At 37.2% G+C, this 16217-nt stretch overlaps 1 protein-coding gene across 3 annotated transcripts in view; it reads left to right on the top strand.

Annotated features, from left to right (window-relative positions):
- The window catches only part of LOC131044391 (ubiquitin carboxyl-terminal hydrolase 14), a 125232-nt gene that overhangs the window by 91974 nt on the left and 17041 nt on the right, over positions 1-16217 (top strand). For all 3 annotated transcript variants that reach the window (XM_057977710.2, XM_057977712.2, XM_057977711.2), the window contains 5 exons: positions 1653-1786; positions 1898-1954; positions 2086-2163; positions 3914-3968; positions 4060-4101. In XM_057977710.2, the coding sequence (XP_057833693.2) occupies positions 1653-1786; positions 1898-1954; positions 2086-2163; positions 3914-3968; positions 4060-4101 (366 nt within the window). The remainder of the gene's footprint in view (positions 1-1652; positions 1787-1897; positions 1955-2085; positions 2164-3913; positions 3969-4059; positions 4102-16217) is intronic.

Genomic DNA, 16217 nt, shown 5'->3' with positions numbered 1-16217 from the left:
CCAACAACTCTGAAGGGCAACCTGTACTAGCTGGTGCACTTGCCATAGAGCTAGATTGGGCTCCAGGATCAGCCCCATGGTCACCCCCCTCATTTTCAGGTTCATATTCTGAATCATTCTCACTATGAGAATGGATTTCCATGTCATCTTCACTCATGCCTTGGGAGCTCATTGTGAAATTGACATTGCATTTCACAAAATAAAAATAAAATCAGCCTAGTTTAACAATATATTTTTAAATTTTTTTCCTATTCATCTCAAAATGAGATTTGATGTTGAATCTTGAGGGCAAAATGATGCCCTCAAGATTCAACATCAAATCTCATTTTGAGTCTTGAGATGAATAGGGAAAAAAAGTCCAAAAATGACATAGAACATTGAAAATCAGAAAATATTAAAAAAAAAACAAGAAAAAAACAAGAAAAAGTTGAAAATACCCTACCTTGTGCTTGAAAAATCTCTCCAAAATGTAGAAGAATCTTCTTCTTCCTCTTCTTCTTGCTTCTTCTAGCTCCTATCACACTTGCAATCAGCTTTTCTCACCCCTTCAATCAGTCTTCTTCAAGTTTTTCCTCCTCTTTAGCTTGCTGGAAAAAAAAATCAGTTTACCAAAATGAGAGTTAAATCTAAAAAAAACATGCTTTTGTGTTGTTTTGGGGGGTTGGGTGGGGCCTACGTCCAATTAGGGTTACCCCTTAATCCCCCCAAAAGGCACATGTTTTTTAAAATGTTGCTTTTTTTGTTTGTTTAGGCGTGGGGATGCGGGAGACGCCTGGGCGTCTCTCCGTCCCTCGAGAGACGCCTGGGCATTTCTTGAGGGACGGGGAGACGTCTCCACGTCTCGGCGGCAATTGGGTGGTAGTGGCGGGACGGCGGGGGACGTCGCGTCCCCATCCCCCCGTCCCTGAGACGTCCCTGGCGGGGGGACACGCCCAAAAAGGGGGGGGACGCGTCCCCGTGGAATGGGGCTCTACACCAATCATGAATTTGCGAATGAGTGATGTAAGATGCTGGAGGAGACTGCAGGTATTAAATACCTACAACCTGACTAGGATCACCTGGAAGATAGGATGAACTACCTGACATTCGGGCTTCAACTGTAGAGCCTGAAAACTTACACACAAGACAGCAAGAAGAAAAATGAACCTGAAAACACAGAGAGCAATTAGAAGAAAAAGACAAAACTGGACAGTAGGATTACAGGTTACTCGGATGCTTCAGTATGAAAAGGATTCATTTCAAAACTGATCCAAGCAATAGCAAACATAAGAAGCAGTCTCCTTGTTGGCTTGTTTTCTATCATGGAACAATATTTTTGTAGATATGTGCATGAAAACAGACGTTATGTACATCTTTATGAGTGAAGTTTCATCATCTCAAATGAGATTATTGCTCAAGTAGACATCCGAGATTTAAACTGAATGACAAAGATAAGTGGAGCCTTATAACATGTAGAGATTGAACTTATTAATCTTAATTTTGAATGTATTTGTTGGTTGGTTGTGACATTATTTGTTTGACAATTTCATAGTTTAGATGGCTAAGTTAGATATTTAAATTCAAATTTGCAAGTAATTTGAGTTTTAGGATATTTGCTTGCTTTACTCTTCTCTATAAAATCCAATCTGAAAGTTATATGAATTTGACTTCAGACGGAGTTAACTACTGCTGAAAGAGAGCTTGATCAGAATACAAATTTTGATTGGAACCGCATTCAAGAAAGTGGCAAGGAATCAGAGGCTCTATTTGGGCCTGGATACACAGGACTTATCAATCTTGGGAACAGGTTTCATTATTTAATTCATTTTATTGAGTTTACTATGTTTATGGTTGATATGAGTAATGTCTTATTTAAAAATTTATATTGTCCTGCTCACTAATGTTTTTGATTCTGTAGCTGCTACTTGGCATCTATCATGCAAACAGTATTTTCTACAAGGGATTTTGTCTCACGGTAAGTAATGTTTGTTCTGCAGTATTTTGATCCTTGTCCCAGGTTTTGATTTTAACAAATTTTCACCTTGTTTTACCTATGCTTTATATATTTGTGACATTAATTTTTCTTTCTATCTTGGTTTTGGTCAGTTATTTTCGAGATCAAAATTTGAGTGAAGCATTTGAAAGGGCTCCTGCAGATCCAACTGTGGAATTGAACATGCAGCTGTAAGTCTAACACTCATTATGCTGCTATTGCTAAAAACAAGAAAAAATTTAGTAAAATTTGGAAAGTGAAGTGCATTTCTATATGATGCTTAGAAAATTGAGCATATGCAAAGGATTGTTTTTAGGGGTTGCAAGTAGCACATGGACATGATGCCAAATCACATTTACTTATGGTTCATCTGGCACTTAACTTTTATGTTTCTGCAGGATCCCCTTAGTTTCTAGGTACTAATTATTGGATTCAACCGCTCTATTTTGAGGATGAACATTGCATTCCCAATTGATTTATTTATTGAAAAGATTCAGATAACAATATAATAAACATGTGGCCAAAATCAGTAGAGTTCCTCATTACTTTTGGACGGTATTATGACATTGCAAAATAATAGATAATGTTATCTACAGAAATCCAATTTATTTCTTTACTATTTTAGAAAGCCATCCTCTGATTAACTCTCTTTCAAACTTCTCTGACAAGCAAACAAGACCACTGGTCATACTGTGAGTTGCAATATTTTTCTCTGCTGTAACATATCTCATAGATTCAATCATATGATTGCCTCATTTTAAGATAATGATTGCATTACTTCTTTCAGCATCAACCTCAGCCTGTGGAAGGCGCATGATGTCCTCGACAACTTTTAATTGTTTTAGCTCATTGTCAATTGTTTAGGCAACAGCATTCAAAGCAGGCATCTTTCCATGATACTTCTATGCAGAAGCAAGAACAACTTGTATGTGCAATTTTTTTTTCGCTTGGCATGTAGAAACTCTAGGTGCCCAAACATAGAAGAAACTCAGCAATTTAATACATCCAAGAACACTGGAAAAGAATCTAAGTCTTGTTGTATTTTCAGCATTCTTGTGTGTTTTACATTTTTCCATGTTTTGTTCCTGCATAAAGTTACAGCCATCTTGCATCAATTCACAGTCATCCTGCATTGATTTACAGTGTTTAGTTGTTGATTTAACTGGCAGCAGTGTTCAGTTGTCGATTTAATTGGCAAAGGAAAAATAAAAAAACACAAAAAACAGTGTCACAGTGAGTACTTGTAGATTCTGATATTAATGCTTTAAACTGTCTGTTTGCAAACTTTTCTGATAAATCATCTGCCTTTCGCTCACAAATGAATACAAGAAGGTGGTCACGTATGTTTTTTTTTATCAGCAAGCTTTGGGATTTTTAGCCTGGCTCAAGTCCAGGAGAGATCAGAACGGGGACCTCCTCCCCAATCAACATATTAGATTGAGAAGCCACTCATTAAACTTAGAATCCACTTATTCAACTTGGAATCCACTTAACTTATATCAACTTAGAAGCCACAATGGAAGTCCAAGATCCACCATTTGGAATTCCAATACTAGATGTCATTTTAGGGATTTGAACTTGGATCTCCATCTTGAGAACCTTATGGCCTTGCCATTAGAGCACAACCCCATTGACAAGATGGTCATGTATGTATAAAAATTAAACAATGAAGAATACATGCTTTGGAGCTGAAAATTTATTGTTAAGAACTTTAGAGTTTCTAAAGGCACATTTTATGTCACTTCTTTTGTATGTTGTATATTTCTAGATTTTAGGTCCTACGATCTTTATAGCTTGGCAATGATTAGATTTGTTTATTTGTGTTTAAAACAAGCTTGCTAAATCAGCCTATGAAAACATGCTCTTGTATGCTCATCTATCATTGATTCATTTGTGAATTTTTTTCTGGGTGGCTTGTTTTTTGTTCTTCACTATTATCAGCGTAAAGCTTGGGCATGGGATGTTGTCTGGAAAGTACTCCTCTCCAGTACAAGAGGTATTTCTTCTGATCCCTATCACTGTTTTTTTTTCCTGCGGGGTTGTACATCTAACGAGAATATTTTCAAATTTGGATTTGGTGTGATCAGGATAATGACGTAGAAATTTCTGAGAAGATGACTTCAAAAACAGTAAGTTCTTGCTCTTTCGTTTTTTATTTGAATGATTTTGCGATGATCTTTTGTTTTACAAGTTTTTCCTCAATTTGCAGAAACAGTAAAAGATAAATACATTTAAAAGGAACTGGTTTTGGCTTGAGTGATGGTTATCTATTTACTAGAGTTGCTTTTTTCAACTCTCATGTTGTTTGGTCTAATTTGAGATGTTTCATTCCAACAAAGTTTAATTTTCTCATAAACTGATTATGAATTTTCAAATATGTTCTTCATTCTTTGTATTTCATCCATTTTGTCTCTACAAAGTTATAGATATTTTTTTTGGTATATCTAACCCCGTTGTTTCGTACACACACTTGAAGAACACAGAATGTCTTTCAATTGCTAAAGATCCATCTATTTTGGTTTTTTGATATTTGTACATAAAGAGAGAATTTTGCAATGACCAGGAATCTTTTCTTAAAGTTCAGAGATTGTTACCATCTTGCCTTGCTACTTGATACAATTGAAATGGAAAATAAAAAGAATTTATGATTTTGTTTTATCTTCAAAATATACTTGATCCAAAGGTGAATCAGCCCAACTGTTGGTCAACTATTTGTAAGTAAAGCTTATTGGGTGAAGCTGCAGCTTAATATGTAAAATGTGCAGAAATTCCTGTTTTGGAGTCATTTTCATATTCTGCATAAAATAATATTTTTCTATGATCTTTCAGTATTTCTTACTTGCAACCATTTGTTATCATAAGTTTTTCTGTATTTGTGAAATAAACTAATCTAAAATCTGGAAATTCTTGAAACAGGTAAGAAAAAGATTTGAATCATGAATGTCTAAAATATGAAAGAAAAAACTGATGAACTTCCATGCCAAACAGCAATAAAATTCTGTTTGAGTACATAGAATACTCACAATGCCCAATGCTCGTAAGGAATCCCGAATCAGCCCCAATTCTGAATAGAAATTAGTCTTAAATGCCTTTTTATTGTACAGATAGATCACACAAATTTTCATAAAGGAAAGTTGCCAACCACAGTAAGTGATGCCATTGTTATGATCTAGAAAACCCTATTATAAATTGAAACCCTCTTGAAGAGTCAGTGGGGAAACCTTTCTTGCTTCATTCTCCTAAATCAAGCTATTTAAATATCTCTGCCTTAAAAGCGTGTTACCGATCACCATGAATTTCTTGGTTTCTTCTTCTTATTTTATTTCTTATTATGTGTTTCATTTTATCAAATGGTGTGTTGCCCCGTGGACGGCCCAACGAATCAGCTGGGGGGTAGGACATTGTCACCCTCATCATTTCGATGATTTGCCTCAGTTGCCATTATTTCCCTTGATAACTAATTATTGCCTTTATCAAATCCCCTTAATTTGAAATTTACCATTGTTTCCGGATACCGTAAACCATTGTTACCAAACCGTGTTTGCACAGCACTGGTGTTGAGCTGCAGTGTGAATTTCTGAATATGGCAAAAGGTCGCCGCCCACGGCATGAACCTATCTCCTTGCAAGGTTTGGAAGCACATACAACAGCATATGAGGAGTTTCAAAAAGCCAACTGGGATGTTTACTTCGGAAGATTGAAGAGGTTTGATGAAAAGATTGCATTAGAATTTGCCTAGAAATTTCGCCACCATAAAGCTACTGTCCGAGGTTTGGATATTACAGTCACAATGGAAACTATTGCTGAGGTGTCTGGGGTACCACTGATAGGAGAAAAATATTTTCCTAAGAAATCTAAGCAATCCACGGATTTGAAGCCAACTTGAAAGAAATTCTTGCAAAGAGGAGAGTCTGTTGAGATGGTTTCTGGGCAAGGCACTAAATTGAAGTCTTTACTTGGACATTGGATGGAGGTTGCAAAATTTACTACCTAGTATATCACATGTGAGGGCAGGTATGTGTATGTCTTTGCCCAACATTTCAAATTAATGTTGCACTTGCGGCGAAAATTACTGGTCAATGTTCCATATTTTTTATATCGTGCTCTGCAAAAGGATGTCTAAAACTGTAAGAAGTGGCAAACTCCATTGTCTATCCCATCGTTGTTCGATAAAACTTCTGGTAGTCAAAGAATTAAAGCTGTCTCCACCTGGTGATTGGGACTCATTTGTCCATTGTCAAGATGAGGAGGATATAGAGCTCTCTAAGGAAGGAAAATCTCTCGCAGAGGGTTCCTTTGAGGACAATTCTTCTGATGAGGTGTCTGTTTCTGAAGGCGAGACTTCTGAAGAGGAGTTTACTTCTAAAGGAAGTGAAGCATCTAGTGAAATTGAGGAGTATTCTAGAAAAACCAATCAAAAGAAGCCCAAAGAAAAATCCTGTTAGGTCTTCCACTTGGTCCACACAAACTCTACAAACCCTAAGTTCTGGACAAAGAACAACCCGCAGTGCGCCAAAGCATGTTGCCACAGAGTCAAAGGAACTAAACATACAAATTTTTTTAGAAGAATTCCCAAGATCAAGTAAGCAATGAAGAAAAATAAATTATCAGAGCCATCACTTACTGGTCAATCCTGCGACAAGAAGGAAAAACAGAAATTGGGCACTCCTACTGGGCTAGATAACCTAGCCAAAATAGCTAGTAATCTGGCGGATTCTGAAGATGTAGTGGTTTTGTCTGAAGTAACTTAAAAACGGGGAAAATTCAACAAGGAAAAGAGGCAGAAGGTGAAAGAACGGGAAATCCCTAAATCTAGGAAACAAGTAGTTAAATCTCTAGAGGATTCTCCTAAAACTGATCAGGAGGATGTGCCAAATACCTTACCTGGCAATCCATTACTTGCAAATGATCAAAATAAAGAAACAGGAGATGCCACTCCAAAAGAAACAGGGGATATACCATCACCAGAAAAAGGTCAGGATCAGGAAATAGGAAATGTTATTCACGAGACTTCTATGCATCTAGAAGCAAATGTAGGGGGTCTAGGAGAACCCATGGACAATTTTGATGGTAAAAAGTTTGAAGAGAAGATTGTGGCAGAAGAGGGTGGTAATGGAAACGAACAACAGATACCACCTGGAACACCAGAGTATGTTGTGAATTAGGAAAACCTTGAAAAAAGGGAAGTTGATGAACAATCTAAAACTCCCATTCTCACAATGCATGAAAAGGAGAAGATAGATGAGTTGGTTGATAATAGTGTTCGATCATCCAAGACTGAGAGTCAAGAAGCCGAAGAGAAATTTGAGGAGGAAGACCCTCAAGTGATAAAGGAGAAAGAATTTCAAGATTTGCAGGACAACATGGTCAAACTACAGACAAAGAATCAAACTTTACTTGAACTACTACAGGAAGCACATTGTGTTATCATTTCATTGATAGAGGAGATAAGTAAACTCATGGCAGAACTTGACAAAGTAGCAGCCTCTCATATGCCTATTCAAGAGGATAACCAGGAAATTCAGGCAATACAACAACTGTGGGTCAATGAAATCAATAACACTATGCAAAAGCTCACTGCTCCACCTGGTTTGTAGCCTATGTTCCTTTGCATGGGGAGATGCAAACTGTCCAGCTGGGGGGAAACGATGAGCTGGGGAAATTTCATTATTTTCACTCCACATTTTCCCCTTTACCTTTATATTTGTCCATTTTCCTGTCACCATTTGTTGAAGGAACCTTAATATTTAATAAAATATGAAAAGTAAATTAGGACTGATAAATTACCGAAAACTGTAATAATGTTGACTGTTTTGTGTCCGAAATGACAAGGGATGGTTAGGGAAGACGCTGAAGCTGTTAAGAGCACGTGGATCATGGGAGATTGGTGGAATGGAATTGACAAAGAATCTGTTTGATAATTGATCATTTTGATCAAAAGATAGTTTTAAGTTTGTTTAAAGTTTGTCTTATTGTTATAAGTGGCCTGCGACCCTTTGTTACTTTCATAAACTATTAGTTTTGAGCGGCCGATAGGCCGAAGATTCTTATAACTTATTATTAGTATAGATGATCGATATATATATGCCTGTATATTTGAACTTGGATAGTCAGAATATAATATATCTCTGGGTGTGAAGCTTAAACTCTGTGAATCTGCGTTTATTAGTACTAATGGAGGACTAGTGTGTAGTAACATTTCATGTTTGTAGTTTGTCACTTGGCGACTAAGGAGGCAGGGCCCACTCTGCGGTTACCTAGTGATTCATATATTAGTGTCTGGTTTGTGTTAGTTGTTTTGATTTTAAATTCCGTGTGATTTAATTCGAATGGTTTGTTAAATATGATTGTTTCCAAATATTTAATTTGCTATTCCTTAGTAGAATCTGTTACAGTGTTATGATTACTTTGGATTGGATCTAAATGTTCATCTCGTCGATTCTCATAGTTGGAATTAAATATATATTTCTGTAATAAGACCGTTATTTTTACCAGTCTGTGTTAGTTTCTGTCATAGATCTTGGTGAAAGCGCAACAGGAGGCAGAACCTTCAATTCAATCTTCTAATCTAGGAAGTGTCAAGTGTGGTTTAATTTAGAAGTTTGATTTAATTTAGAAAGTGTGAATCAATTTAGATTTAGTCTAGTTGTTTGATTTCAAGATTACATAATTGCATTTCATCCACACTTAAGTCACTATCTTCAACAATCCCTTTCATAAGTCTACGCTTCCCGGATTGACACTCACTTAAGTATAAACTGGAGGAGCCAATACCAAAATTCTCAATACTAAAGGTGAACATAAGGGCAACTCCTATTTCTATTTCTAGTCCACAGTTTTACCTAATCATTTTGATTTCATGACCCACAGTTGTATTGCCTGAATTTCTTGCTTATGCTCTTGAATAGGCATATGAGAGGCTGCTACTTTGTCAAGTTCTGCCTTGAGTTTACTTATCTCCTATGTCTGTGAATTTTATAACATAATGTGCTTCCTGTAGTAATTCACATCCAGGTTTATTGTGTAGTTACTATCCACTGGAAACCTAGTTTTCAAATGGTAACTGGCCAACAACGCCCAAAGGTTTTCATTGTTGGTTCTTTTATTGCATTTTTTTTTGTTTATTATTATTATTATTATTATTATTATTATTGTTATTGTTATTGTTATTGTTATTGTTATTGTTATTGTTATTGTTATTGTTACTATTACTATTATTATTATTATCATTATTATTGTGGAAGTACCTAAAAGGTACTAGAAGAGGCAACAAGAACTTTGTCAAGAAGATGGAGTTCCTTAGACAAATTGGAAACAATTTTTTTTTTGGAAATAAGCTGGTTGTACAGCTGCAAACGGTGACCATTGACAATGAGGGCCATACGATTAGAATCAACAGTGCGAAGCTTAATAGGACCATTATCGTAGACAACCTCAATCTCATAAGGTCCAAGCCACTGAGTGTGAAACTTCCCTTTGAAATTCTAGAAGTGGGAATCACACAAGAGTGCCCAATAACCTGGCTGAAAGGATCATTGTCGGATGAAGCGATCATGCCAAAGAGCACACTGCTTTTGAATTGTCTCTGCATGAAAAAGAGCTTCCTAGTGCAATTCATCCAGGGAGTGTAGTTGAGAAATACACTCTTTCTGTTCATCAGAAAGACTCATACCTAGCTGGAGTGCAGTGTGAAGAGTTCTCACCTCAAACTCAAAAGGAAGAACAACTTTCTTACCATAAACAAGTTCGTAAGGGGTCAAACCAGTGGTGGTCTTCGACATTGTACGATAGGCCCACATAGCTTCTGGGAGTTGTGCAACCCAATCACGCTTATGAAGTGCAACTGTCTTGGTAAGAATATTTTCAATTTCTTGATTGGTAACTTCAACCTACCCATTGGCTTGAGGATGATATGACAAGGACTTGCAATGTGGGATTTCATACTCGGAACCAAAGCAAAAATGAGCTCTGATGTGAATTGAGGTCCTTGATCAGTGACTATCTCTCGTGGAACACCAAATCTTCTAGAAATCTCAGAATAGAGGAAGTCAGCTACCTTTGTGTCCTTGGCATGTTTTAGAGCAACCATCTCTACCCACTTGGTCACATAGTCTGTACAGATCAATATGTACTCTTTGTTCTGAGATGGAGGGTTGACAAGTCCCACAAAATCAAGCCCCCATTTTTCAAATGGTTCAATGGAAAGCTAGGGGTGTAGAGGCATCTCATCAGAGTGCGTAGGATGGCCCAAGTGTTGGCACTTGTCATAGTATTGCACGTACTTCTTGCAGTCCTTATGGATAGCCGGCCAATAGTACCCTGTGGTGAGGATTTTGTTGGTGGTCCTTTGAGCAACAAAATGTCCTCTGCAGGGTTTTGTATGGCATGCATGAAGTATGTCGAAGACATCATCTTCGAGCACACATCGACGCATGACATTATCAATCCTTGTGTGGAAGAGAAAGCCATCAATCCATGTATACTGACCAGTGAGTCTAGTCAGCTTTTGACGTTCTCTTGGAGTAAATGTGGTGGAAACCGGCATGTGACCGGATAGTTTGCTATATCAGCAAACCACGGGCTTTTTGCTGAAATGGCATAAAGACGCTCATCAGGAAAAGCATCATCAACTGGTATTGGCTCATCTGGTTGTTGTAACCTAGACAAAAAAGTTTACAACCACATTCTCATGACCAGGCTTATCAAGTATAGTAATGTCAAATTCTTCTAACAATAACAACCATCTAATTACTTTGCTAGTAATAATTGGTTTATTCATTAAAAATTTAATGGTCGAATGATCTGTATGAATGAAAACCTTATAACCAGTAATATAATGGCAAAATTTATTTACCACATATAGCACAGCCAAAAATTCTTTTTCAGTAACAGCGTAATTTACCTCAGCACTTGTGAAGTTTTTGCTAATGCAATAAATGGAATAAAAGATTGAATCTTCCTTTTGGCCAAGAACAAAACCCATTGAGTTGTCTGAGGCATTAGTATGAGTGTGAAATCACAATTCCCGATTGGGTCCTCATAACATAGGAGTGGAGATTAACTTTCCTTTAATTTCCTCAAATGCACACTGACATTCATCGTTCCATGAGAAAGTAACGTCCTTACCTAGCAAGGCAAAAAGTGGTGAGGCAATTTTACTAAAGTTCTGTATAAATCTTCTATAGTATCCAGAATGTCTTTGAAAGCTATGAACATCCTTAGGACAAGTGGGTATAGGTAAATCCTATATGATCTGAACCTTTTTAGGATCAACCTCAATGCCTTTGGAAGAAAAGTAATGGCCCAAAACAATACCTTCAGCCATCAAGATATGACACTTTTCATGACTCAGAGAGATTATTCTCAAGACACCTTTTCAATATTTGCTTTGGCTTCCTCATAGGTATTCCCATAAACAGTAAAATCATCCATGTATACCTCTACACAATCATGAATTAAATCAGCAAAAATACTTAGGACTTCTCTTTGAAAAGTAGTAGGGGCATTACTGAAAACAAAAGGTAGAACATTATAAGCAAATGTACCCCAAGGGCGAGTAAAGGTGGTCTTATCTTGGTCTTCAGGGGCTATGTGGATTCAATTGTAACCACTAAATCCATCAAGGAAGGAGAAATTTTTCCCTGCAAGGGTATCAAGGACTTGATCAATGAATGGTAAGGGAAAATGGTCTTTTTTCGTGGCCTTGTTAAGGGCCCTATAGTCAACACAAATTCTCCACTTTCCATTGTTTTTAGGAACTACCACAAGAGGTGACACCCATTGGCTATTAGAGATGGGGTAGATAAATCCTACATTAAGTAGTTTTTGAAGCTCTTCTTTAACAATTTCTTATAGGACAAGGTTCAATCTTCTTTGGGGTTGCCTCACAGGTGTGCTTCCTTCCTCTATATAAATATGATGTGTGCATGTAGCTGGATGGATTCCTCGCATTTTTTCGTACTCCCATGCAAAGGCTTCTTTATTGGTGTACAACATAGCAATTAGACCGTCTATTTGGGAATGACTCAAATTGGGATTTATATTGAGAGTCTTTCCGGGTAATATGTCCGTATTTTGTGATTGCATAGGTGAACTTATAGCAAACATCCGAGCAATAGCAAGTGAAGGACTTGGACTTTCAGGAACCAAGAACTGGCTATATAGATAGTTGTGACATAACAATTGATGCAATGTTGGAGGGAACATTTATCACTCGTAGAAGGAAAGTTCCCAAATGGACAATTAGTATCTAGACAAGAAACCAAATTTTCTAAAACACCATCAAGTGAATAGAGGTTATTTAGAAAGTTTTCTAAAACATTGTCCTCTGAGGGTTCTACGGCTGCCACAACTCGACTTTGACCAACGGTTAGGATTGGTAATGAATCTTCTAGATCACTATCAACCCAAAGGGGATCTTCAGTCTCCAACAAAGGTTGAGTTGGTGGATACCACATTAATTGCTTCATTTGTTCCCCATTAGAAATCACCATGTTCCCTGACCTGCAATTAATAAAAGCATTAGCTATTGCTTAGCCAAGGTCTTCCCAAAATTAAGGGGTATCCTCCTAGCTTAATTTTGGGCTGTAAAATCATAAAATCAGTAGGATACTCCCAAGAATCAACAAAAATAATAATATCTTCTATCATACCTTCTGGTTTTACCAAAGAATGATCTGCCATTTGTAGAACTATTGGTGTTGGTCTTAAACCTTGCAAAATTAATCTGTCCTTGGTTTTATTGGTCATAACATTTATGGCTGCCCCTAAATCCACAAGAGTATCTGGGATAAGCATATTATCTATTTTTACCTTAATCATCGAGCTCCCAGGATCCACATATTTAGGAACAGAGATCTTTCCCAACATTAAATTAGCGAGTTGTCCAATGACTTGAACTGCTTTAGGATCTTGCTTCTTCTTTTGCTTCTGTACACATAATTCTTTTACCACTTTGTCATACACTGGAACAACTTGAATTGCCTGCAAAAGAGGAATTTTGATTTTAACATTCCGCAATTCATTCATAAAATCAAAAGTAGTTGAAGGAGCTATGGGCTTTGGTGGTTGTTCATTGAATTTATCGGGATGGAGGCCTTGGTGGTTCTTCAATATTATCCTCTGGGGAGTTCTCAACTTTTGTAATGGTCGGTCCTTGTAAATTCTTTCCAGATCTCAATTGTACATCCTCAACTTCCAATGTATTAACGAGATAGGTTGGATACCTTGCAACTTCATTATTGTACACCGATTGTGCGGCTTTGTTGTTCGGATTCGGTGTGGGTTGTGTAGGCATTGGGGTTGCTTTTGGTGGCTGTGTTGGTTGGGGCAACTGATTGTTTGATGGAGGTGGAAGAAGTTGTTGCTGATTCGGACTAACTATAGGAGGTGGGGGATAAGGTGGAAATTGTGGTGGGTACTGTGGGTATTGTGGTTTTGACTGCCAAGATTGTTGCCATGGTTGGGATACATGTTGATTAGCCCATGGTTGATAATAAGGCACAAGTTGTTGCCAACCATCATACCATCCTGATTGATTTGCAAAGGAGACAGGTTGACTTGGCCCAGTTGGAGAATAGTTATTAGACATTCTAGGTTGCATGGGTCTAGGTGGCCAAGGACGTCTAGGTGCCATAAAGTAAATAGGTTCTTCACTATATTCAACTTCTGCCATATCTACAGGAAGGGGCCTTAAGATGGAATGCCTACTAGCTTCCCAGGAAGGGGCCTTAAGATGGAATGCCTACTAGCTTCCTCTAGGGATGAGATTTTGGTTCGGTTATAGGGGCATTCTTCACTATCATTCTTCTTCCTGCAAGTTGGACAAAAGATTGCTAAGGTTTTTTCAGCATCTTGTTTCTTCCAAGTATAAAGCATATCTATTTGTTTACCCATATGACTTAACAAATCCATTTTCAGGTCTTCGTGTAACGTACCAAGTTCCCTTTTAGTGATACCCGATGTACCTCCTCCTGCCATGTTACTCTTTCCCACAGATACTCGCATTGTTTGAGCAGATCGTGAATAATTCCTGCTTGCTTCACAAATATCTTCAAAACGTACTTTAGAAATATCACACCCACCCATAAGATTCAATATTTCTATGCAAATATCCCGAATTTCCCTAAGAAACAACATTTTAATGGTATCATTAGTCAAACCATTTTGTCGGGCCCTTTGAAGACTGAACAAGAACCCTTCTAAATAGTCTTCCATTGTTTCCTCTTCACGCTGCGTCATACAGAAGATCTCATCTCGTACTTCTTTAGTCTTGCAATTTTCCTAATACTTTGCAAGAAACTTTTCCTTTATGTTGCCCCATGTGTGGACTGACTGCAATCCAAGACTCATAAACCACTTGAGTGTTGCATCTTTCAAGGTAGTTGGAAATAATTTGAGTTTATGTGCATCATTCCAAGAATCATAGCTGTTACACAAAACTTCAAATTCAAATAAAAACACATTAGGATCTTCCATAGTCAGTACCCTAAATACCGGCAAAGCAGAGTGAGGGATGTTTTTCATAGGAGCATCTTCAGTAGGGTCAACAATAGGGAACTCAAAAGTTATAGGATTATTATTTGCAAGTATCCCCCTATTGTTGTTTTTGTTATTATTATTGTCACCCATATTGTCTTCAAATGCCCAAGGAGTGTAAACGAATGTGAATGGCTTTTCAACAGGCTTCCCACTACGTAGTTCAAAAGAATCAGCAAATTGCTTAGCAAATTCTGAAGTAATGAATGGCTCTTGAGGGAACTTAGGAATTGTTTGTGATATGCTGGGTGGAGTAACAATAGATGGTTCTATAACACACTTTTCTAAATCAGGCTCGATTGCTACTTGTTTGATCAATGGCTTTTTTCCTGATTTTGGTTTTTCTTGTTGAGAACTACTTGCTGTATCTTTCTTTATGAATCTACCTTTACTATCCCTATTGTGTTTCATGCACCTATATGATTTATAACAGTGCAAACCAAAGTTAATCACCTAGGCAAGGTCAACAATTGCGCGGACTTTCGCCTTGGCGCACTGGTCCTAACTTAACTCACTACGATTTCACGCCTTTAATACCTTTCCCCGGCAACAGTGCCAAAATGATTGGGTAAAATTGTGGACTAGAATTGGAAATAGGAGTTGCCCTTATGTTCAGCTTTGGTATTGGTTCCTCCAGTTTATACCTAAGTGAGTGTCAATCCGGGAAGCATAGATTTATGAAAGGGATTGTGGTTGTTTGCCTAAGGGATGAAGATAGTGACTTAAGTGGGCATGAAATGCAATTATGTAATCTTGAAATCAAACACTAGACTAAATCTAAATTGATTCACAGTTTCTAAATTAAATCAAACCTCTAAATTAAACCATACTTCACACTTCCAAGATTAGAAGATTGAATTGAAGGTTCTGCCTCTTGTCGCACTTGTGCCAGGATCTGTGACAGGAACTGTCAGAGACTGGTAAAAATAATAGTCTAATTATAGAAAAATATATTTAATTCCAAATATGAGAATCGACAGGATGAGCTTTTAGATCCAATCCAAACTAATCATAATACTAACAGAATCTACTAAGGAACAGAAAATTAACTATTTGGAAACAATCGTATTTAACAAACCATTCGAATTAAATCACAGAATTTAAAATCAAAACAACTTACACAAACCAGACACTAATATAAGAATCACTGGATAACCACAGAGTGGGCTCTGCCTCCATGGTCGCCGAGTGACACACTACAAACACGAACTGTTACTACACACTAGTCCTCCATTAATACTAATAAATGCAGATTTACAGAGTTTAAGCTTCACACCCAGAGATATATTATATTCTGATTATCCAAGTTCAAATAGACAGGCATATATATATCGATCATCTATACTAATAATAAGTTTTAAGTTTGTTTGGCCTATCGGCCACTCAAAACTAATAGCTTATGAAAGTAACAAAGGGCCGTAGGCCACCTATAACAATAAGACAAACTTTAAACAAACTTCAAACTATCTTTTAATCAAAATGATCAATTATCAAACAGATTCTTTGTCAATTCCGTTCCATCGATCTCCCATGATCCGTGTGCTCTTAACAGCTTTGGCCTCTTCCCTAACCATCCCCTGTCATTTCAGACACAAAACAGTCAGCATTATTACAGTTTTCGGTGATTTATCAATCCTAATTTCTTTTTCATATTTTATTAAATATTAAGGTTCCTTCAACAAATGGTGACAGGAAAATTGACAAATAT

The sequence above is a fragment of the Cryptomeria japonica genome, chromosome 2, assembly GCF_030272615.1.
Source record: "Cryptomeria japonica chromosome 2, Sugi_1.0, whole genome shotgun sequence".
NCBI lineage: Eukaryota > Viridiplantae > Streptophyta > Pinopsida > Cupressales > Cupressaceae > Cryptomeria > Cryptomeria japonica.
Note: the sequence above shows the minus strand (reverse complement) of the source record. Positions and strands in the feature narration are given on the sequence as shown.